At 46.8% G+C, this 25,089-nt stretch overlaps 2 protein-coding genes across 6 annotated transcripts in view; both read right to left on the minus strand.

The window, feature by feature from the left end:
* The window catches only part of fam13a (family with sequence similarity 13 member A), a 30,191-nt gene extending 17,535 nt beyond the window's left edge, over positions 1-12,656 (minus strand). For 2 of the 5 annotated variants that reach the window (XM_057035245.1, XM_057035243.1), the window contains exons 1-8: positions 12,402-12,656; positions 9,989-10,178; positions 8,489-8,695; positions 7,615-7,792; positions 6,687-6,831; positions 4,789-4,878; positions 4,490-4,576; positions 1,869-2,086 (exon numbers count right to left, since the gene is read on the minus strand). In XM_057035245.1, the coding sequence (XP_056891225.1) occupies positions 1,869-2,086; positions 4,490-4,576; positions 4,789-4,878; positions 6,687-6,831; positions 7,615-7,792; positions 8,489-8,695; positions 9,989-10,178; positions 12,402-12,428 (1,142 nt within the window). In that variant the 5' untranslated portion in view covers positions 12,429-12,656. The remainder of the gene's footprint in view (positions 1-1,868; positions 2,087-4,489; positions 4,577-4,788; positions 4,879-6,686; positions 6,832-7,614; positions 7,793-8,488; positions 8,696-9,988; positions 10,179-12,401) is intronic. The other 3 variants (XM_057035244.1, XM_057035246.1, XM_057035247.1) reach the window with 2 other exon arrangements.
* An 874-nt stretch (positions 12,657-13,530) lies between these two features.
* zgc:154142 (uncharacterized protein LOC555481 homolog) lies at positions 13,531-25,027 on the minus strand. Its single transcript, XM_057034668.1, has 25 exons — positions 24,685-25,027; positions 23,182-23,345; positions 22,603-22,696; positions 22,308-22,448; positions 22,039-22,136; positions 21,211-21,337; positions 20,782-20,964; positions 20,019-20,234; positions 19,240-19,380; positions 18,818-19,063; positions 18,539-18,724; positions 17,712-17,821; positions 17,533-17,633; positions 17,171-17,448; positions 16,836-16,999; positions 16,568-16,751; positions 16,267-16,485; positions 15,977-16,111; positions 15,650-15,871; positions 15,390-15,572; positions 15,080-15,192; positions 14,911-15,005; positions 14,481-14,770; positions 14,223-14,383; positions 13,531-13,938 (listed from the first exon to the last, which is right to left on the minus strand). The coding sequence occupies exons 1-25, from the start codon at positions 24,830-24,832 to the stop codon at positions 13,741-13,743; spliced, it is 4,197 nt and encodes a 1,398-aa protein (XP_056890648.1). The 5' UTR covers positions 24,833-25,027; the 3' UTR covers positions 13,531-13,740.
* Between the last annotated feature and the right edge of the window lie 62 nt (positions 25,028-25,089).

The following is a 25,089-nucleotide window of genomic DNA, read 5'->3' on the forward strand; positions in this document are numbered from 1 at the left end:
GTGATGGCAGTGATCGATCAGCCGATTTGGTTCAGCGTGTTCAATTGGTTGATGGTTCAAACGAGGGCTGAGAGGGACTTTGTTTCAAAATGGAACCTTAATAGAACAAAAATCCAAATGCAAGAAATGACGTCCTGTCAGGAATAGCGGTGAACAAATACTTTAACCCAACAATCAGGTTCTTTGTAAAAATGGCTCCAGACCTTCGGGCTGATTGCTGAGACTTGCTGACAGGTAGCCAGCAGCGGCGTCATACCCACAGGGGAACCTGCGCTCGCACCACACCGCGACATTCCTCACTCCCATCTGTTTCCACCGGGCTCATAAGAAACCTGCTGGTTACATCGCAAGAACCAGCGAGCCATGGCAACCCCACACAAAGGCCAGCATGCATCCTTGCTGGGTCACTATGCAGCCGTGGGAATATAATAAATTCACATGATGCCGCGATGTTAGCACATGTCACCTGCATGGCCAGAGGGGCCGGTGTCACATCTGAGGCGCAGGTGAGAGCACATCCACGTGTGACACAGAAGAGCTAAAACCCGTTTTCTGCATTCACGTGCCCTGACTGAGCAGTTTTACAGATTTACGAGACAACGGTGCAGACACAGTCGCTATGTTTTAGCCTTTTTATCCTCCCTTCCAGGCGAGATCACCCTCTGCCGTGTCTCGCTGTTCATGTATCTGTCACCTGCCAGATTTACTGGTGACCTGACCCGTCCTGCCAGCGTGGGGAAAGCTGGATGTTTCACATTTCATTGGCTCTGCTGGCTCTTGCAAAGAAATCTCAATGAATTAATATCAGCACGGTTCGTCGGTGGAGACTGTTTCCAATCCGGACAGGTCAAATTACCCAATATTCCTGACAGGAGTATTCCTGACAGGAAGAGTTACAGGGGTCTGTCTGTACCACTGGGCTCCCCATCTGACGCTAAACTGATTATGGACACTGTGCACATCATGTCTGTTGCTATGGGCAGCAGAGCACATACAATACCAATAGCAGATTCCTCTATAACATTAATTGCTGTATGTCTACAATGTGAAGACATAATAGTACATTTGTAATATATTTTTATTCCTATTTCCATAAATCAAGCTGTCAATCGAGGAGCATTGCATAATATAGTTAAGAAGAGTGGTTTCTAATGTGTGAAGCTGTAACTTAATATATTGGTAACATGCACCTCTGGTATATCATGTTAAACTTCTATGTAATGTGTTAATAGATCTGGTGCTGACACGGTTTACACTCTGAAAGGTCACCGGTGTGTCTTTGCGGCAGGTCCCAGCACCCACAAAACAGCATAATCCCTCTCTGGTATCTCTATTCCTGAATCCACATTAAATGGAACTTTTGTTTTTTATCGCACTTTGTAATTCATCGAAGAGTTTTTTAGCCACACTGCTCAGGTGTAGCCGCGGCTAAGAGTTACGCCTCAGCGCTGCATGGGTCTAAGCGGCCTCAGCCTCAACAACAGACACAGCTGTAGCCTCGCTATTCCAGGACTGAGGACACTCGACACCGGCTGGTTCCACTTTCAACGTCTTATAAAAAGCATGTCTGCATGCCGAGAGCGCGCTGCTGCGGTTTCTGGGCTTTAGATCCCCCGTCACTGTCAGGATTCTTCACCTTCACCCTCCACTGCATCACCTACACAAACAGTGGGTATAACCTGTTTAGCACGGCTGGAACGCAACCTCGTTTTTTGAACGTGACATAACTGCATGAAGCCAAGGAAATATTTAATATCCTTTAGAAACATAAATAGTGACGGCAGAGTTAGTGCTGCGGGAGTGCACGTCTGCTTTGCGACCTTCATTGGAATGGAGTTATTATTTTAAAATCATCTGGAGACACAGACCTGCCATGCGACTCTGTGTTTGGGTGGCCGAGGGCCGAGCCGGCGTCTGGCGTGTCTGGGAGCGTCGGCGAGATTGGAGCCGCCTCTGTGCCAGGGCACCTCCTCTCTGAGGTCAGCGGTAGGACTATGGGTATGGACAGCGTCCTTGCACGGGGACACCCAGCAGAGCGGCGGGGCTGAGGAACCTGAACCCTGGCGTCAGTCTCCCCGTTTCTCACCTGTTTCAGAGAACGTTGCAAAGTGTGAGGGGAAACACTGGAAAGCACAAACTGGTAACTTGATAACTACACACGAACTCACACAAAAAACTTTGAACTCGTCCTACGATTACTATAAAACCCTGGTGTGGCTGTCTGAGGTCAATCAGGGAGCCATAAAGGTGCCATAAAACAGGTGAGCTGGTTAAAAAGAGGTTAAGGTTGAACAAACAGCCATTTTTTCTTACCGTACTGACCCCGAGTGGATATAAAGTGCGCACGCCATTAATTTTAGTGTAAGAAAATAACCTTAATTTAACCACAGCAACATTGTGAACAGATTCCTTCTGCATTTTTGTGGAGTTCAAATAAAAAGAGAGAATAATAGTATTTCCACAAAGCCGTCCGTAATGGTTGCTCATAAACTGTGAGACCTAACAGAAAACCAGCAGTAATGATGCAGCCAGGCTGACGTCAGCGGGTCCTCTATGGATTACAGGTGAAAGCAACTGGGGCAAAAAAAACAGCTCATCTGTAGCTAAACCAGTTGATCTAAAAGGCCAAACTCAGTTTTTACACCAATTACCAGCAGAATGGTTCCATTTAGTTCTTAACATAATGGCCTGTTCTGAAATCTATAGATGCTCTCTCTGTTAGCTCAGTGATGCGTTCGATGGCTGAACTTTCGGCGCCCAAAAGCATCTTTGTGAAGGTCAGTATAGATTTTATCCCTCAGGGCTTTTTAATTAAATGAACTTCAGCATCATAGGAAAACACGTAGAATCGTTATAGATTTAAGACTAGCGAGAAATAAAACACACGTCAAATACAGGTATATACATTCACGACAGGCGTGAGTTGCTGGAAGAATCCAGAATGTTCTGTATAATGGGCTTCGCTGGAATGAGGTTAAAGCCGTGAAGTGAGGCAGTATGTGGTCAATGATTTCACGTCCAGTCATGGAAACTCAGCCAGCCATAGCTTCAGGACTGGCTGGAGGTCTTTCTCAGCCATGTTAACCATCAAGCTGCCTCTACGCTCCTCTTCTGCGGATCCGCACTTGCATAATAAAGAGCTCCAATGGCGCAACGTCAAGTAACCAGAAATGCCAAAATAAGGAAATAAACGGGCGTCTATAACGTTGACGTGGGACTAAGATATAAAACTTTAGCATTTTTCCACTACAAGAACTATTTAAGGTTCATATACAATCATAATTGTATATAATTAAACAACAAAGGGAAGGAGGAGTGTTAAAATAAGGTCCTATAAAGCTCATCGTGGCTGTTATCCTTAACACAAATAAGCTCTTCTCATACTTGTGTTTTTATGATATCATAAGTGTTTTTAGGTCGTCCTGACTGGGCTTGTTTGTCCAGGATCCTTGAATGACAGATTAATAAAGATAATCTATTGACTTTTAATATCTCACCACAGTTCAGGTGCTGATGTTTGATTGGAACTCGGTTGAAAACACACTCCGTTAGAAAGCAACAAGCGCCGAGCCCGAGGTGTGTTTCACCTTGAGATTAAAGCTGTTTATGAGCTTCTTTATGGGAAATAAAAGTTAATATTAATGGCCTGTGATGAAGCATTTGATGAATCATTAAGTCAGAACTTTCAGAGCTGCCTTTTGAATTCTGGAGGAAGCGCAGGTTGGGAGGGGGGGTTGTTCTGTTGTCATGTTATTTATGGCCAATAAAAGAAGACTATCAGCACCAATCAGATTATCACTAAAGTCATAATCTTAGAAGTTGGAACTACTGGCAGAGAACAAGAGATGTGATATAATCCACCGTTCATTCAGTGTTTGCAAACAAACAGTTGTCATTTATGGCCCAGTCCTCCCAGTCTCATAACTGGTTTATGGCTGTCAGGCCGAGATTCAGAGAGTCAAATAAAAACACGAGAGCCATCAACTAAACATTGAATGTAGCATAAATACATTTAGCAGATAAAAAGAAGTAATAACTGCTGTGATCAGACTTCAACCTGTCCAGGGCTAAAGCCAAATGCAGGAAAAGGATCTCAAGCTCCGACTTAAACGTTCAAATGGGCGTTGGTTTCAACATTTATCTAATAAAGTCTACTTCATTGATGTGGCCAGTGGTTGTAGCCTGGAGTCGTCACCATGTGCACAAACAGGAAATTTCTTCGCCTCAAATTTAATTGAATTTGTGACCAGCTGCAGCTCCGCACAGCAGAGGTCGTTTGTTTTAAGACCACAACACGGTGGCAGAGCGCGTTTATCTCCGACTCCAAATAGGAGAGCTGTTGTTTCCTGCAGCGGATGGCCTTTAATAAAATCAGGTCATGTGACCGAGGATGCAGGCCGGCTGACAGATCGACAGATTCGGGCTAATCGGCAGCATTACGGCAGGACGGAGGAAAAGGTATGAAACGCGGTGTTGGTGGTTTCTGTACCTTTCCTGTCCTCCTTCCTGTCTGCAGAGTGTTTGCGCAGGATGTGCTCAGAGGGTCCGCAGCCTGTGGGGGGACGTTTTCTCCAGCCTGCAGAGAAATGCACAACACAGAAGAGCGACTGTGACGGCGGAAAACAGCTTTTTCCCAAAACACAACCACGTTATGTCGAGCACGTCACCAGGATCACATGGCTGGTGTTAAGGGCCGCGCGGGGGGAATCTGAGGGGCGCCCGCATTTTTTGGTGCGGTTAATGCCGCGCGCAGTGACAACATCAACAGGCAGAAAAGCTGCTGTCAACCTGAGTTTGCATCTTTGTCCTGGAGTCTGCTGGGGTTGTGTTTACACTGGCCTGGCTGGGTAACCTGTTTGTGTCCGTCCAGTTCACCTCCTGCCACCAGAGAGGAGACAAAAGACAATGGACACCTTTAGAATCCACATCGTCAACACAACAAAAGGAAAAAAGGCTTTTTTAAAAGCCACTTTTGCAGCTAAACACGATTTTAGATTCACTGTAGAACAATTCTGGTGCGTGTTCTACTTTTCTCCCGTCAGCCTTAACGACAGTGTTCAGAATAGTCCCGAGGGGTCGGCCATCCTCAAACACACACGTACTCAACATAAACACTTGTTCATATGTATTTTGTGAGATGCTAAAGGCTACACCTCAGATTATATGGCTTTCAACGGCACTGTATTCAGCGTCCAGGGACCCCGGCGTGTGTTTCTCTGCATGCGTCTCCGTGTTTAAGCATACTTGGACATCTTTAAGAGCAGCAGGATCCCCTTTCAGTGAGTTTCCCACAGGTCAGGACAGTCTGACCTCTCCAATGCAGTCAGCATTACATGATGCTGCAAAACATGCGAGACTACGAAAAATAATCTCCCAAAGAGTTTTTGCTGTACACAGCGGATCCATAACATTCAGGATGTATTATATATTTTTTTTAAATGTATGGTTTGCACAGTAAACATGATTTCAGAGGAGAGTTTGACTGCGTTTGATGACGTCAGAGAGAGTCCAAAGGTCAAACGGGCCAGGAGATAAATCCTAAACATCACCCAGTGTGGCATCAAATGCCCAAGTCATGTTTCAATAACACAATCATCAATCAGAACTGGAGATGTTTGCTGCCCCCTCCGGTGAAGGCTGTCCTCCCAGAAATAGACATACAGTAGCCCTGAGAGGACAAACTGGAATAAACCTGCCAGTATGAGCGCGAGGACAGGTTTTATCATCTGATTCTCACCAACTGATGCTGATGTTAAATCCTAAAGGGAGAATCTTTAATGTTTTTCAAGACGGCTTTGAAAAAAGTTAAAATATACAGTATATTGAGGGTTTTTTTTCCCAGTATGCATTCCAGAACAACCAGTTTCCACCAGACTGGTTGACAACCAAGAATAGAGTGTTGACAGCTGGAGAGATGGCAACGGGGCAGTGGGGTTAGCAGCCCCATCTTGGATCATCTGAGAGGAAGAACCGTCCTGAAGCTACGGATCAGCCTATGGAGAGACACCCTCGGGGATCCACGAGTGGGAGGAACGAGAAACGGGAGCGAAGCTGTGCAGTGGAGGCGGTGCGATCCAGCCAGATGTTGGAATGTGGCAGAGGGGAGCGGGGAGCTTGGACGAGATGGGAGCAAAACCTCATGAGCTGTGGAACGCCAAGGCCCATCGTACCTCACGTCCTGCTGGGGAAAGGAAAGGATGCCACCAGTTCCTGCCAGAACCACCTCCAGATTGGGCGCTCAGAGATGACCTGGGAAAACAACTGAAGTTCCGACTGAAGGCCCGATTTGGTCCTCAACTCAGCAAACTCCAAGCAGGTTGTTTCCCTGGAGCCACCTGTCCCCTGGGAGGACCACATTGAGGGGTCCAATGAGAGGAACAGGGTCAGATCTGCTAAGCTGGTGGAGGAGTTCCAGCAAAACGGGTGGATCAGGTTCAGCGGCCTGTCCCTCTGTAGGGCCTATAACATGCAGGGCATCACTGAAGGGCCATCAGAGAGGGAGTTTAAGGGGCTAACTGATGTGTTGGGCCTTCTTTGACCCAACAAATCACCAAAATACAGCAAAGAGCCACAGAAGCATTATTCATTCAACCACCGGAGCTACCTGCCGAGTTCGACAGGTGACCTGTAGCTGGACATGGCATGAAGACAGCACTAATAAATGTATCTTATAAAAAGAACAACACCTTCACAACTATGATGGTGGAACGTTCTGGGCTGCTCTCTGCATCCGGGCTGCTCTCAAATATGCTTGTGCAGTTCTGGATCAGCTTGACCATGATTTTGTTACAGACGTTTTGATCCTTCATGGCGTCAATCCCTGGAGATACACTGGGAGAGAAAGAGCAGAGTCGAACAATACAAATTAGACTATTGTAAATTTAAACATTACAGATGCTCCCCTTGCAGCATCACTGGACTTCAGCCGGTGGACTTCAGGATGTGTGTGTTTGTGTGTGTGTGTGTGTGTGTGTGTGGGGGGGGGGGGCGGTGTTTGTATATATATTTTTTACAACATTCTGGAAGAACTGAAAAGCTTTTTTGAATGTGAGAAACAAGTCAAATTCTTTTGGCTCAGTATTTGAATATCTGATGACACTGAACAGCTGTGCTAAGCTACGATGGAGCCTTAAATGTACACCTAATAATAGACACATACGCACCCACCCACACACACACACACACACACACCCACACACACATGCACGTGGAAGAACAGAACAGGATGTATGAGAGAGTATAGGAAAGATTTTAGCCTCTGTATTCTGTCAGATCTTTTTCCGTCCTAAGAACATCATCCGTGTATTCCTGGTGATGCGTTCGAGCCACCACGCCAGAGGGTCAGGAAGTTTATTTTTATGTTTTAATGTAATCATATCAGAAGCCAAACTGATGTCAAATGTCAGCTCAAATGTAAGACATGAGCAACAAACCATAGTAACTACTATCATCACCAGCGATGCTTTACTATAGCGATGGTTTTACTGGCGCTAAACTAGCTACATCGCCCCCTGTTGGCCTAGAAAACAAGCGCAACTAATGGCGAACCTTTACAGAAACACCATATATAATAATGCTGGCTGATCTTACAGCAGGTTAAATGGTGGAACTCACTGGAAGACGGTTGGTCCGAAAACCGTGGCGAGGTTGAAGGCGGTCATGCGGTTTTCCTTGTGGTTGGACTCCACCAGCGTGAGGAAGCGGCAGAGGTAGCTGAGGAGATGGTAGTGCATGTCTGGAAGCGGCTGCAGCAGATCTCTCACATCCGAGCACGTGACGTCATCGCCACACTCTTCAGATTCAAAATAATGGAGACAGGTCAAAGGTCAGGCTCTCAGGAAATATAGTGGTTCTGTCAGACAAAACCTAAAAATGATAGATAAGCCTCTCAACTGATCTGGGTGATGGGGGTTGAGTGGTCACTGATCTTGAGTTGTGGTAACTAGCAATGCATCAGCAAAGAACCTGAAACTATGTTGATGCTATTACTGCATAATTGGGTCGCAGTTGGATAAGCGGATATGGCCGCTGATCCCCGATGAATGAATGACGCAAACCATCAGGATGCGTGCACGTACGTGAGTGGGCGCACGTAAGGTTACAACCGCTCTCTTGATGTAGAATTTGTGAACACATGCTAAGTCTTATTTTCAGAGGCGAGAACACTTCAATTTCTAATATGAACTTTGTTAACTGTTAGGAAATGACAATATAAAGAAACACACTCACACACACATCCTTGTATTCCTATCTTTGTGAGGATGCAATTCTAGCCTCAACCTTAAAACCATGTCTTAACCCTCAAACAAACCTTTGAAGATGTGAAGACCAGCCAAAATGTCCTCACTTCCCAAAAGTGTCCTCACTTCGCTAGTAGATTGTTAATTGTGGTACTCAGTATGCAGCAAGCACAGGCACACACACACACACACACACAGTTTAGAGACACACTTTAGGGACTCACACCAGACGGTGTAGTTCCCCTCACCATGGTAGCGGTGTATCAGTGCTTGCTGGACTCTTGTGCTGACTAGACCCCCTGGAAGGTCTCTGAGGAACTGCTTGATCAAACTGGCCACTGCACATGAATCAGATCCAGACAGGTCCAGGTCCTCTCCGGCCTCCAGCTGCTGTTTCAGGGTCTCCACAGCACGAACGTTTCCATTCACTCTGAACAGACCCTCCTGACGCAGAGCTGCACAGTGACAGAAAGGCGCGGTGAACGTGCGTCCACTCATTATCACACGTGTCAGATTGTTGTCTACGGTCCTGCTGTCAGTCGCCTGCCGTTTCTGCTTTGTCCTGCAACTGTTTTTGAGGTCACAGTTTGAAACAGTCTCAACAAAACATCAGTTTTCATGGAATTTCCCCCCCCATTCTTCCTCCAGCATTTCTTTTTCTGCTTAACCTAAATTCTTGTGTCCAGCTCAGAATTTTGAGCGTAACAACCAATCTTTGGTCTTTATCGGATGTTTGTCTTCCGTGGGATTTTATATTGTTTCTAATACAGTTTTGGCTTCTGTGTTTAGTGCAGCTTGGGCTGTTTTCTAGAAGGGATCACATCAAATGAACTTAATGCAAATCCTTTTTGCAACTTTGATTTTTCGTTTGAGATATATTTGTTTCCATGGTGTCTTCAAGCATCTTTATTCTCTCTTTCCTGATTGTCCAGATTGCTCTCACCTCTTATTCCTCACCTCTTCTTGCTCGCCTCCCCCCTCGAGTATAAAAGCTGTGATCAACCCTCAGCCTCTGGCAGGTCATCAGAAGTGTTTGTGTGTTGACTGTTTTAATGACCCTCTGCTCTGGATTTTAAGAAACTTTATCTCCAATATCAAATGTTAAGAGGATGATCTAACAATGGCAAAGTTGTCAATTTTTACACTTTGTTTCAGTCCAATTGAAACCGTAGTAGTTTTAATTTTAAACATCACACCAACCTCTGTGGTTAAAAAAAAGAGTATTTTGAAATTAAATAAAACTCCATAAACCACTGAACGCTGGCCACGAAGAAGAATTTTCCCTTCATTGTACTGACATCTTGCGGTCAAACTGGGTAACTACATTTTAATAAGTATATTGATTTGACCCAGTATATAAAAAAACGTCTAACACAAGGGAAACTGTGGCATCGATTTAGAGATACAGTAGTTAAAATTGCTCGACCAATTCTTAAACATTGTAGATAAAACATTACTGAAAGACCACAAAAAGCCATTTCTTCCACATAGTTAAAACCCGTGAAAATAGAGTGCAGAGTGACACTTGACTCTTAGTCAAGTGTGACACTTGTTAAGATGTTAAATCAATCATGTTATTTTAAATTTCAGATTTTCCTGTACTAGTTTTGAGAGAGATGTTGTAATCAGAATCACTGTGTCTAATTTGAAATTTATGATGAGTGGGGTTCTTCTTCTTGAATGGCAGATAATGAATAAAAAACACGGTAGCATGGAGCAGCTAACAAATCTCCACAAACTTTTCTCACCATGCCTGCGCAGGTGCTCCACCAGCCTCCTGAGCACCACGGGCACCCCGTCCTCCACCAGGCCCCTGTCCTGCAGCTCAGATAGGGGTGCTCCAAACACCTTGGTGTTCTTGGCTGGCCTGGGTCTGAGGATGGGTATTTGGACCATCTTCTTCATGTCCTCTGTGACCAGCACTGCTGTCTTATTGTGCTGGATGGAGAAAAGCAGATATTGTCAATTAGCATGTGCTAATCCATCAGGTGAGGTGCCCAAAAGCGTCCTGCAGAAGGGAGTCTCGCTTGGCTGTCTAGATTAGACAGTGTAAGTTAGTGGAGGTGTGTGTGAGGAGTCCATCCACACACACACCTCCTCCGGCAGCCATACTGTCACATACTGTGTGTGCAGAGAGCTAAAGGCTTTAGCTGTGAAGTGTGTTGCTACGACAAATATCAGGTTACCATGCGACAGGTTTTGTCAAAGGCAGAGTCACACACACACGCACGCACGCACACACACACACACACACACACACACACACACACACACATGCACACCTGAACAAACAGGACAGGAAGGCTGGACGTAGTATCAATCATACAGCAGTCATATACAGCTTTAAGGGGTAGAAGTGTGCAAACATGATTGGCAGATATGAAAAAAACAGATGTCCATAAAACAGCCTGTGTAACACCTGCGTCACTGTCGGGAATCAAGAATGGGGGAAGCGCTCAAGAGGTGCATCAAAAAGAATCTGCACTAGATGACTTACAGTGTTAAATCTAAGTTTAGGCTGTCAGTAAACAAACATACAAACTATGAAACAAACCTATCACATATTTCATATTTTAATACACATTAGAAACTTGATTATATAGATTTACAGACACACAGTGTTCACACACACACACACACACACACACACACACACACACACACACACACACACACACACACACACACACACACACACACGCGCGCATAGAGTTGTCATTTAAATATAATCCACTTCACACTTTTGAACCTGGGCCTGGTCTTGTGTGAGAGGCAGGAAACACTTCCGGATGATCAGCAGAGTCTTTGCTCTTGTCTCCATAGCGACTGACGTGTCATGTGACCTGCGGTCATTCCGGAGTCCAGTGCATCACACGAGAGAACTGACCCGAACACAGAGGCTGGAGGCCCCCGGATTATGACGTCATCACAATAAAGTCTACAGTTTGGGAGAAGTGAGCGGTGCGATGGGAATGCGCACGTATTCCAGGGGACACGGGCCAGAACCACGGTCAGGTCGGGTCGGCTGGTGAAAGGCCCCCTCCCTCGCAGATGGTGTGAATGCTCAGGGCTCAGGAATCTTAATTGGGTGCATAAAAAGTCCCCCTGCACCATCCTAATGACTGTTCCAAGACAACTGAGGTGCACAACGTCTTTCCTAAGACCTGCAGAGCTGTTTTGTTTTATCCAACCATATTCTGCATTTCCCTGTAATTACAGAACCATGATGAAATCCCCAGGAAGCACCATCATGCACTGTCATGGTTTTACACTGATTAACTTCTACAATCTGTCCCTTAATGGCACTCCTGCTGGTTGTAAGCCAGTCTGAGCTCAGTATGGTTGTGATACCGAACAGATGTCCCCTAAGTCTGTCTGTCTCACGCACACACGTTCACGGCTTCCTGTCAGTCTTCTCCTTCGTATCTAAAAATGGAGATAAAAGATGGCAACTGGTGTTTTTCCCCACTTGTAATCATCTGTTGAGGACAGCTCATTGTCCTCCCTGGTAACGTCCACAACATAGAAAAACCAAGCAACCACGGAGCTCCTGAAGAAGACAGATATTTCCTGGATGACTAGGACGGACATTTAATGGCTCTGCTGGGGATTTTCTTTTTAATGAAAGTGAGTGCGAGCCAAAGGAAATGAATGTTAATGTCGCCCATTTGGTTACACTGGCCCCCTTCCTCCACCTTGGAGACTTTTTCACACTCCTGATGACCTGAGGGTTTGGGACAAGTCCTCGAAACTGTGGTCAGACTGTGAGTGTGAGTGTGTTCACAGCCCTTACTTAAAAAAAAAGAGCCTGAAGCACAAGCACGGCCATCTTCCTGTCTGTTTCCACATGCTGATGAAGAAGATAGCAAGCCCAAGCATGCCTCCCCCGCCACCACTTCCCCACCTCCTCCCCCTCCTCCGTCCCCATGTGGGTGGTCACTGGAACAACTGGGAGCAAAGACCAGGAGCAACAGCTGCTCGGTGAGGAGAAACCAGCACAGATTTCCAGCAGTGCAAGTAAAAACAAGGCGGTTGGAGGTGACCTCACCGGGGCTGGAAAACCTTACAGAGCTCCTTTAAACAAAGACCAACTTTGCTGGACTCCTCGGGACATTTAAACGGCGTGAGAGATTGTGAAGACTTGGCCGAGTTTGTACTCACACAGATGGTCAGAGCTCCGGCCCCCATTTCTTCCGCACAGGAGGAGGGATGAGTGGAAAACTGCTGGTGTCTCTCCTCTTCTCCTCACTCTCCCACAGGACACATTTTTGGGTTTCTCCCAGTGGTGGGATCCACTTTTTCCTTAGCCCTTGCCATCTAAAACGCATACACACACACACTTACACACACAGGAGACCATAAAGATGCCGCCCGGTGCAGGGGCACAGATTAGTGCTGGTCTCTCTTTCTCTTCCTCCCTCTTTATTCCCCCTCTCTTCTCCTGAGCTGAAATTTGAGCCAAGCTCTCCCATTGGCTGAGGAGTCTGGTCATGTGACCTGGGGGCTTCCAAAAAACTTTGAATGTGCGCTTGCACTCAGGCTGTGTTCAGCCCTGTAGTTTTCTTTCCTACTTTTTTCTTATTGAGCTTTTTGTAGATTGTAAATAATATTTGAAGAACTACAGAAGCGCGTCCAACAACTGATTTGACGTATGTAAGAGTTTTAGTAATCTGTGGTTGTTTGAATTGATTATGATAAACCTATACGTGCTTTTTAATTCTATAAAATAAGTAATGCACCCATAGGTGGATTGATCTACTTAAGAGTAAGTCATTTACGTGGATTTTGAGGCGCCCCCGTGGCTGCTAGAACGCTGCTCTGCCATGTTTCTACAGAAGCCCAGAACAGACAAACACACCTGAATACAAACATATTTGGTCGTATCAATAGACAGCAATGTGCAATCAGTGTTGCAATGTAGAGATAAAACGTTTCGTTTACAGATGAATTTTCAAACTCTGCATAATAAAACAAACAAACAAACACTGTCGCGGGAAACTATGGTTTGCTTCCCAGCAGCCGCTGCAGATTGTCGGTCATGTATTTGGTTGTAATGCGCATTCTCGCCGCTAGAGGTCACTAAAATCTGACTGGGCCTCTACCGAGCACGGTTTTGTAGACAATACTTTTAGATTTGTATTTATAAGGTGTCAATGTAAATAAAAACGGCTATTTTCAAAAACATATAATAATGTAAAGCAGGTGCATTAGATGTTTGCTGAGTAGCTGAAAATAAGTTAAAGAGAAGAGGTCTGAAGGGGGAAAAACATGATGGAGACAGAAAAAATCATTTATTTCTATGGGTAGTATAGTTTTATTAAATTATAATACAATATACAACAAATTAAATATATTCTTGGATACAGGTATCGCCGCCTTCAGAGCTGCATACTGACCTCCGACCCCGCTGACCCACTCAACGTGACTCTACCGATTGATAGATATGTAAGCGGTGCAAGAATATGTTAATATGTCCTACTTATACTCCCACCCAGGAGTCTTAAAAGGTTCCCTTGCTTTCGTATAGGAACTTCTTGATGTTGTCATTAATCCATTCGTTAAAGGCAGAGACTCGGGTGAAGACTGAGGGCTTTTTGTCCCTGATGCAGCCGAAAGGCCCAAAGCTGACGATTCCGTGCACCTCCCAAATGGTGTTAGTTCCTGCATCCATGCAGGAGAACGGACCACCGGAGTCTCCCTGCAGGACAGAGACACAAGCAGTATTGAAGTCTGTTGTTCCCCGACAGGCCTTTCGCACCATTGCTCATTCTGTCCAGCCGATGTTTCTGTCTGTGTCGAATTATGGCTGAGAAACAGGCAGCCAACTTGAATCAAGGCTGACTGATCACAAACAATAACACTTCGGTGTTACGTAAAGCACAAATCAGTTAGATATGCGTGTGCTTACATAAGACAGAGGAAGAGTTCCCCACCCAGCAACATGACCCACATCATTTTCTTCTCTTGGTTGTGTTTTCTCACCTGGCAGGCTGATTTTAGCTCGTCCGGGGACTCGTACCCAGCACAGATCATGGAGGGTCTGAGGGTGTCCCACCAATAGGCCGGTTTACTGCAGGTCTGAAAGTCAACAATGGGGAGGGCCGCCTGGTTGAGCTTCTCAGCCACTATGGGGACCAGGTTACCTTAAAAAAAAAGCCAAAAATAAAGATAAATTCCATTTTTAAAAATCCATCCATCCGTTTTTTTGTGCTGCGATAACAGAGAAAATTACTTTCCCACCTTTCTCGTCTCCCCAGCCAGTGACGAAGCAGGGTGTCCCGGCCGGCATCACAGCCCCAGGGCTGGGCAGACAGATGGGGCTGATCTCCCTGGTCATATTGACCGGCTTCACCAGGTGCACCAAGGCGATGTCGTTGGTGATGTCGCTCTTGTCCTGCTCGTAGACGAACCCCGCGTGCTTGATGATGCGGTCCACCTTGTAGCACTCCTCCGCGGAGGGAACGTCCATAGAGGAGTTCATATGGTGCTTTCCCAAACACATACGCCAGTCAGAGGATTTATTGAACAGCCTGGACGGCACCAGAAAGTATCCAATCAAAGGTGAAATGGAGGAAATGATCTTATTGTTTTGCAATGTCAGCACATTTTCACACATATTTGATCGTATCGTGCTGCTATCTCTATGTTTGCGCGACGGTTCGCGTCTTACCCCATGAAACAGTGAGCCGCAGTCAGGACCCACTCTTCGTGAATCAGAGAACCCCCACAGTTGTGCAGGTAAGGCGTTAAAGAAAACACCGATACCTGCAGAGAGGAACACATCTGATCAAAATGGACACTTTCTTCCATCTCAGGCACATGAGAATAGACGGCTGTACCTGCATGGAGACCTGCCAGGGCCACGAGTGGGGGACCGCCTCCTCCCCGTTCACCACCCTCGGGGTGGCTATTCTTGGCTTCACTGCGGGGTTTCCACAATTTAATGGCCACTCTGTGAGGAGAGAATTCACAATTAAATAAGCTGTGAAGAAGCTCCCATGGAGGGGGGAGTGCCTGAGCTGGAAACTGCTGTGGTAAGCTCTCTTTAGAGATGTAGTGCCTACAGAACCAGGTCAGAAATGGACTCCCTTGCATTCATTAATGCAGGTGCAGATGATAGAAGAGTCATTAAAAAGGCGCTACACATACCAATAGTGATGTTGTCCCACGGATTAGAGGGGGGAGGTGGTAGAGTCGGGATCAAACCGCCATCGGTGGTCCAGTAACCACGAAAACCGCTCTGCTGATTGTTTCTGTCGCTCAGGAAGCGGATGACGGCCGTGTTGCTCGGAACAGTGACGTTGGGCGGAAGAGCGAATCCGCAGAACCGCGCTGCAGCACAAGAAGGACACGGTTTGTGTCCACGGTCTTAAAACTCACAGAAGAAGAGCCGAGTCACGGTTACCAACCCAAGGATGACATGTTTTTTCCATCGAAGACCTCCACATAGTCCAGACAGTTGCCAAACAGGTTGGCCGCCTGCAACTCAAAGTGGGTGAAGGCCACATGGATGCTTTTGGCTGAAGGAATCTCGATACGCCACGTGCACACAGACTGAGCTTGGTAGTCGCTCGGCCAATTAGGAGACCTGAGTTCACCCTGGCTGCTGCTGAAGCTGCCTCCACACGGAGCTGACGTGTGTGTGCGTGCGCCACAGGGAAGAGAGAGAAACAGACGAATGGTAAGTGAAGGCTTTTCCCTGTGGGTTTTCTTGCCCCATTTTCCTCCCACCTTACCCTCTGTTGGATCTACTGCCTTCCAGGAAGCAGTGAAGCCCGTGTCCACCACCTTGTCATTGGAAGAGAAGCTGATGTGGAGTGTGTTTCCATCACTCACCAGGGCTTCAGGTGGGACATGACTGCAGAGTGTTCCTGGAGAGAAATGAACACAGTGCTGATACATCTGCACGTAAACAGGACATTTAAATGTCATTTTCAACACTTTTATATCAGTTTATAGTATACAAAAGAAAGAATGGGGGTATAAATGCACGTATTTGACGCAATACAAATCTATTTTTATGTACCCAGGCTTCCTAATCTGTCCGAGAGGCTGACTTTATCATTAATGCAGAGCTCGCTCTCCTCCAGTGAGAAATTGTGAAATCGTAGGTGGACCAGTTTTCCCGGGGGGGCCTGGATGATCCACTGGCATCTGGCTCTGTTGCTGTAGCTGCCAGGGTAGCCCAGAGAGGACAGGCTGCCACCTGTGCCGTTCAAAACCTTCGGACCCCCGCAGCCAGATGCTACAGCAGAGAGGACAGAAGGTGAAAAGAAGCAAGAGATTTTCTGGATTCCATCTAACTTTGGAGCAAAATGGGTTCGTACTGTGCTCATTGTACATCTCCTTGCGGATGACATTCTCGATCCAGGGGATGTAAGCGGACAAGCGTGTGAATACTGACGGCTTCTTGTTCATGATACATCCAACAGGACCAAAGCTGGTGATGCCATGAACTTCCCAAGGGGCACCGAGAGTATCCTGGCACACCAGAGGACCCCCTGAATCTCCCTGTAAAAACCCCAGCGTGAGTAGAATCATCACAAACACAGCTTTTGCCATCACAACTGTCTGTTAGCATGTCCATTTTCATACCTGGCACACAGACTTGAGATCATCAGGCAGGGTAAAACCACAGCAGATCATGGAGGTCTTGACCTGGAACCACCAGTAATCCATCCTTTTGCAGGTCTCGTATGGCACAACTGGCAAGGCGACCTGGTTGAGAGCCTCGGCAGCTTTAGGGTCCTGAGAATTACCTGATGAATGCAGAAGAATCGTTGGCAAAATCTTTGAATGAGAGTGACATATTGAGACTCATATACAGCAAATCTGTCCAGCAGGGGGCGCCAAACATATATGAAAGACTGAAGTATCCACTGAACAGGCAGCTAAAGAATCAAATGGAAGTGTAAATGCATCTCCAGTACCAGTCTCATCTCCCCAGCCTGTCGCGTAGCACTTCTTGCCTCCAGGCAGCACCTCCTCCTTGGAGGGAAGGCAGGCGTACGAGATCTGGTCACTGGGAATCACATCTCTGTCCAGCCTCACCAGGGCGATGTCGAACTCCACCGAGGGCACCGTGGGGTATTTAAAATCCTCGTGGCGGTAGATGCCTGACACACCGAAGCAGCGCTCGCTAGGCTCTGTGTAGGTGAGGTTGTGCTTGCCGAGGCACATGCTCCACCGCTGCAGCTTATCAGCATATCTGGGCAGCAGATCAGCGCATTCCTCAACGACACCGTGCATTTTCCCATTGTGCCTGTGCTCCAAGGTTCAGGGCTGTGCTTACCTGATGAAGCAGTGTGCGGCCGTGAGGACCCAGTTCTTATGAATCAGGGTACCCCCGCAGATGTGGGAGAAGCTGGGCTCTGGACGGCTCTCGGGCCAGACCTGCAACAGACATCCAAGGCGTTAGGCAGAGATGTGATATTTACGTGCATGTCTATATTACCCAGGGGTTCTGCTGACCTGCATGGACACCTGCCAGGGCCAGGAGTGCGGCCTGGCCCGCTCCCCGTTCACGATGCGTGACATGATTGAAGGAGGGATGGCCGGTTTCCCGCATGAGCTAGGCCAGTCTGGGAAATGAGAGTTGAACTAAACTTTAATCTCATACCTGGCTGTCTGCTCATGTATGAGTTTGGATCATTCCGGCATCCGCAGAGCCTGGATATGAACATCTGCGGCTACAAGATAACTGTTTTTTGCTGCATTAACATATTAACATATTCCTGCAGATCTGCAACCATCCTGCAGCTGAAATGGTCACCTGAGAGGTCGCCATTAAATTGCCCCACTTATTCTCATCCAAGGGTCCCGCTCCGTCTTTTCGTTGACTAACACCTCTGGTCACAGCCTGTGTGGGTGGTGGTGGGGGGAAATAAACCCCAGTGGCAGCAGCAGCCCATCTATAAAACTCTATTTCAGCAATTGGCTTGGCAGGAGCCTGGGCCACCTGGGGCTCGTCGCCGGGTGAAGAATTAGGATCAGGTGACAGCCGTTTCATGTTCTCAGTACAACACCGATTTACAGTGATGCAGAAGGGTGGGGGGGCAGGAGGAGGACAGGAGGGGGTTGTGGAAGGAAGATTATGTCAGATGGAATAATGAGGCTGCAGCTCTGCTTAAACAGCAGCTCCTCTCCTCTCTCACTTTACACACGTTTTAAAGGGCCAGTTTGGCCCCGCCCACTGCCTGGTACCGCACCTCAACACGCCGCATCACAGGTAGAAAAAGCACCATTAATGGCTCAAAACATCAGCAAACACTATAGTCAAAACGATTTGAATACTCCACCTATAGGGATGCCGTCCCAGGGGTTTGGTGGAACCGGTGGCTCGGTGGGAGCGGGCTGACTGGGGTCTGTGGTCCAGTAGGCCCGGAATCCTTTGCCCTCATTAAACAAGTCAGTGTGGAAGCGGATCAGCAGCCTGCTGCCTGAGGTCTGGATGGTGGGCGGCAGCTTTGACCCACAAAATGGGCCTAGTAAACACAGAGCAAACTGGTGAATATCACAAGCAAATAATTATGTTTAATTACACGGATGCAAATATCAGGGTGCAAGAAATGACCTACCGTGCTTTTTATTCAGCACATTAGTCAAGCCGTTAATGTCGTAAAGCATGACGTTATCGTAGCATCTGGACGTTAGCATATCTCTGGCTTCCAGGTCAAAGTGGGTGAACTTCAGAGTGATTTTTTTCCCAGGGCGCACAGCGATGTTCCACATGCACTCAGAGTGGCCTTTGTAGTTCTTGGGCCAGAACTGGGACTTGATCACCCCCGTTTCCTCCTTGGAAGAAAAGCCGCAGCCCTGGATTTCTAACAGACGACAGAGAGAGGAACTCATTGGTTCCGTTTATACCATTTGTTCTTAACCATTTGTAACTTAACTTAATGTACATGAGAGTAGATCATATATAATTTAATTTAGTACAATAAAACGTGGAAAGTTTTATGGTGGAGAGTGTACGCGTGCACGTGGGTGTCCTTGGTACCTGCGATATCTTCAGGGTACACAGCCTCCCATTTGGCAGAGAATCCTCGATCCGTGAGGCGACTGTCGGACTGAAATGCGACAGATATCGTGTCGCCGGAGCTGACTAGGACGGGGGGGAGGATGTAGCCGCAGAGTGTGCCTGGAGATGGAGACGGGCCAGGAGGGAAAAAAGGGAAAGATGGAGATGGATGAGACGATGGAGCCGGGACTTAGATAATGCAGCTGTACAAATAAGGCTAATAAATAGCTGCTGTTATGCTGATTATACTGTGCAGTTTGATGGATGGTTATGCAGATGAGCCACCGACCAAAAACAGCTTCACAAACTCAGTCGGAGCTACGAAAGCCTGCATCAAAACACTTCCCAGCAGGGATTAATTGCCTATTTCAGCTAAAGCTAGAAACATCTACTACAAAACAGCACAAAGACACATAGTTGCACAGCAATATCAATAAAAATAGTTAATATAAACTAACAATACCCTTCAGATGCATCAGGAAGGATTTACAATGTGTTGATTTCAGATCTTTAACAGTTTCTTTTAGCAGATAAAAAAGGACACCTGAAGTAAAAGGATACACAACGAATGCGCTCATCGCCCTCATGGACGTGCATTCACAGATAAGATGTACTTTTACCCCAGAGATAAAGCAGCTTTAGGGAACACTGTACAGAACCGCAATCACAAGTTATTCCCAGTTTACTGAAGTGAGTAACCAGCTAAAATCCAGTAAACACGCAGCAGATTTTCTTAAACTTCAAAAAGTGCACGAGACCTAATGTGGCGTAGCCATCTGAGACGACCAGCTTGTCGTCCTTGCACTGGCCGGTGTTTCCTGTGACGGCCATGTCGGTGATCTGCAGTTTCACCAGAAACCCTTTGGGCACGGAGATCCTCCAGGAGCTTTTCAGCTGAGCGGGGTAGGAATTCGGGAAACCGGGGGAATGGAACGCCCCTTTGCGCCCAGTCAGGGTAACTGGGCCGCCGCTTCCTGGCAAATAAGAGAAGAAATCATGATGTCAGCAGGAGACAGCTCGTGCTGGCTGAAACAGGGAGGAATGGTGACGTGGTCAGAGCTGCAAGCTGCATTTGAAAAACCCGAACTTAAAGACAATAACTGCCGATACTATGGTGGTTCCTGAGATAACGGGGCACAATCGGACAGCCGGATAATAAAATGTGATGTCAGCGAAAATGTGCAATCAACATGTTGGAAGGGCATCATACATCTGGTGTTATTAGTCATGGAGGCTGGCCACAGAAATCCCATATGAACTCATAGAACCCTACATGAACAAGCAAACTCCACAGAAGACCAAACAAGCAGCATTTTATGACAACAGTTCTAGCGGCTCTCATCAGAATCTGGCTCATAAAATCTGAATAATCATCTACGCTGCCCAGAAGATGGGACCTTCAATCCATGATTGTCTTGTGTTGACTGAAAGGTTCTTTAAAAGTTCAGCATGCATGTAGCCGTCACTGATTCACTATGACCTTTGACCCTTTGAGCCAAAGTATTTGGAGAGACTCCTCACCAGACGATGTAGGGGAGGGTGTTGTCGCCGGCCGGGCTGTGGTTGTGCCGGTACTCGGGCTGAAACTGGTGAAGTTTGCGCTGAAGCCTTTGGAAGTCAGCCGGTGGTCTGATTTGAAGCGGACCGCCATGGTGTTGCCGCTGGACTCCACCGGCTTCGGCTTCGTCTTTCCACAGAATTTACCTTTGGAGAAAGAAAAGGAAGAATCACAAGATTAAAAGAGACTCCAGACATTCTATGTATTTCACTTTCTGCTCATCTTTATCTGGAACCGCGGCCTTTTCGCTTCGAACAAATCTCTCCGCCCCCTCAGTTACGGCTCCCTGTGATACCGATGTGCGATGGTACCAGGGCCCATTTTAAACTCCTCGGGATTCCTCTCGTGTGCCTCTCTGTATACTGGGAGTGGGTCTGAAATGTCATGTTTACCTAGCGAAGAGGAGCCAGCCGTGTAGCCGTCAAAGACCTGAACAAAGTCTCCGCAGACCTCTGGGACCAGGTCAAAGGAGGTAAATGTCAGACGAACCCTTTCGCCTTTGGGGACCGTGACTCTCCACTGGTCAAACACAGACAGACGACATTCATGTAAACCCGCGTGCTAATTTCCCCCTCACATTTGCTTTTACATGCAGAAACACAGCAAAGGGGCATGTCTGATGTGCAGACGTGTATATTTGAATTTTAGCCCGGTTTAACTCCAACAGCAGGTGATCCTGTTTGGACAGGTGCTCTAAAATAACACACGGCGTGATGAAATTATGATGACAGACAAATAAAACGATACCAAATCCTGGCAGTGAAATCAAGGCTAGATGGATTTAAAAAAAATTAAAAAGTTAAAATCCTCATTGTTAATGAGGCCTTCTTGGGAAAAATGTAAACCAAAACTATAAAAACCCACTGTTACAGCTTAGCGTCCTTTAGCTTAGCTTAGGGAATCAGGTGGAAAAACATAAACCAAGTTAGGTCTGACAAAGTTTTCTCATGCATGAGTTTGTACATATTTATTGACAGAAAAGACAACTGTATATTTATGAGGTGAATCAACATTTGCGCTTAAATACACTAAAACATTATTAGCGTTTGCTACTGAGTAGCAGGAGAGACGAGCAACAGGTAATACAATAAAGTGGCCTTTAATTGTTGCTGCTTGTCCCAGAATAGAAGAGAACAGAATAGAATAGAAACTTGAATGTCAACCTAAATTATACTTTACATTTAGGAAAAACAAACAGATTTGAGTGTGTGTCTGTGTACCTGGTACAGAGCTCCGTCCATATAGTTCTGCCCGGGGAAGCCGGGGGTCATCACACTCCCCTGGTCACCTTGGAGAGCGCCGCCAGCTCCGACTAATTCTGGCAGCGGGAAGGAGGAAGGGTACTTCAGCTTCACACACACACTTCAAGGATAGGTACAATCCCTCTACATCCACCTCTGCCTGCGCCTCATTCCCACATTTATTTTTCTGGGACAGCCACCACATTATTCCGGGGGTGAAGGTCATTTTCCCGCCGAAATGGATTTACCTGACGTGAGCTCTGGAGCCACGGCTCTGTAATGAGCCTTGAAACCTCTGCTGTTTGTCATGTCGTTGGTGTTGAAGTACACCGTCAGGCGGTTCGAGAGTGAGACCAGCGGCCTCGGTGTGACACCGCCACAGTATTTACCTGCAAACAGCACATGGGACATAAGCGTGCAACCCTGGCGCCCAGAGGAAGAGGCAATTAAAGAGCGACTCTGTTCGCAGAGGCTCAAAAGCAGGAAGCTGAATAGCCGCGCCGCTTCCTTTTCCCATTAGGTTGGAATTAATCCCAGATTTACCGATGATTCCCAGAGAGTCTTGAAGTGTGATGAAGTCTCTCGTGCACAGCTGGGTGTCCTCCAGAGCAAAGTCCTCAAACCACAGATGGATTACCTGCAACAAAAAGACACAGATGTGCTTCATCCTTCTTTGTTTTCGATCCCAGGGGCAGATAGGAGAGATAAGGTTGGTGTGGCTCAACCTGTAAGGATTGTACACAGTTAAAGACAAAGGGGAAGCTGCTACACAGGACAGTTCCCATTAACTCTAAGGAAATACTCTTATTGTGGCCTGTTCATTTTAACATTACGAGTAAGAATAAAACCCTCTTTTTCTTGAGAAAAGAGTCTTTTTCTGGCCAGTTGGTTTTGTCGTCTGTCTGAGCTGCAGCCTGATTTAATTTGGTCTAGGATTGTCACTCAGTTGTGGCCACGCCCCCTTTGACATCATGTGACTTATCCAACTGAAGAAGAACCAAAGAACCACATTCTCTCCGTCTTGGTAAAAACCACAGCACCATTCTTGATAATAATGATAGTAGTACTAATAACGTTGGAGGCAAATGTAACCATCTGGAGGGCTGAGATGGTTCTGGTCACCTTGTCCGGGTCCACGGTGATGTGCCAGGAGCAACTCTTGCCATTGTCATAGTTGTTGGGATAGTTCACACTGCTGAAGGTTCCTGACTCCGCAGACAGATCCCGAGGGCTCCCACAGCCCGAGTCTGTCCCTGGAAGGATGTGACGAAGGAGAAAGACTCGTTACTGGTGGGGTTTCACCATTATCATCGTCGCCGCAGAGCTTAGCACGTTAGCATGCTAGGGTTTTCTAATTTAGCTGAGGCTAAAGGGGGCCGACGACCACGTCTGTACTTTTTTTTTTAGAAAAAAGGCTCAATTTGATGAACTCATGAGCTGTCGGCTGACGAATAATCAGACAACAATTACAATATAAAACAGCAGGAGAAGAAGGAGTAAACTGGGTATTCAAGCACAAACTGGTTAAATCCAAATGTCTTTAATCAAAAGACTACTCTACCCTCAAAGGTGAAAGAGTTTATCCTTTTTTTTTTTTTACATTGGAATTAAACATCTTGGTCCCATAAACGACCTTTAGGAGGATCCTGAATCGATGCAGACAGCTCAGAGGGCGCAGGGATGGTACGGAACGTCCTCGTCTGCAGTGGCATCGTGCTCCCCGGCTGCTGCTAATGGTGCAGCTTCTGGAGCTCAGCTGTGTTTAACCACAACAAAAAGTGCAGCAGATCCTCTCATTCATCAAGTGTCAGCAGCCTCCGACCGTCCTCTCCACAAAGACACGCTTCTATTCACGCAGCTGAAGGGCCAACCCTTTAATAATGTAAGCGTCATATGCGAGCGTGTTCTATATCTGCGAGCGTTTGCTGTCACCGACAACCTCACGGCTTAAAACCGTGGGAGCAATTCGTTTGTAATTGGTGAGAACTGGGTGAAGTGGAGTTTATTTTGATATTAAATGAAGAGGTGAAGAAATATGCGATGAAGAGCGCATACTTAATAATACAACTCACTTTTTTATCATTTCTTTTGTTATTTGGGGGGGAAAGGAGCTAGCATGCTAACAATTTTGATGAATGCTGTATTTAGAACCTCAAGTGACAGATAAGGGAACCGTTCAGTACCATCGCATGACCCGTGTAGCGCCACTTCGCTGTGCATCAGGATGCACTCAGCTAACAAAAACTCTCGCTGGGTTTTAAAAGCAACAGGCGGGCCCTCACACACGTGTGCTGATCCTCCACAACCTGTTTCAATGAATCAAGTCTCCCAGTCAATAACATCGACAGGGGAAATTCATCTCTGAGCCAAAGAGCCTGCGACGCCGAAATGACAGCAACTTCCGTCAGCAGCGCAGTCTCCGATGGGAATCTCTCGCTGGATTTTCTCCCTCTCCGTTCCCCGCTCTCGCTGTCCTTCTCTGCTCTCCATTAAAACAATCATAACCTGGTTGTGGATGCAGGTTACACCTCGATGACCAAATAACAATGTTGCAGCCGTGTAATGAGATTGCTGTAATATTCGGACCTTTTAGGGTTATCTGGGAGGCTTGAGCGCGCCATCAACCACGCTGGTAAACTGCACATGTCTCACACTCACCTTCGACGTTAGTTGGGGCATTAGCTTCATTAGTAAAGTAGATGGCAACCAGACCGACGCAGACCCCGGTCATGAGCACAAACAGGAATATGAGGAGTTTCTCCCGGTTGCTCATTTTTTTTCCAGTAACGGTGCACCAGACTGTGTCTCATCCAACGGTGCTCCGACTTAACGCCGGCACAGAGGCGTGTTAACACAGGTGAACTTTGACTGAGGAGATGAACCTTGAGCCCCTTCACACGTGCGCCCCTTCTCTGCTGTGGATGGTAGAAGACGGAGCCATAAATCATCCGGTATCACGACAGCAGGTTAATGAGTAGCGCTGGTGTCCCAATTAGGTTTATCAGGGGTCTTTTCGCCAGACCTCCAAAG

Source organism: Takifugu flavidus, chromosome 6, assembly GCF_003711565.1.
Source record: "Takifugu flavidus isolate HTHZ2018 chromosome 6, ASM371156v2, whole genome shotgun sequence".
NCBI classification, from domain to species: domain Eukaryota; kingdom Metazoa; phylum Chordata; class Actinopteri; order Tetraodontiformes; family Tetraodontidae; genus Takifugu; species Takifugu flavidus.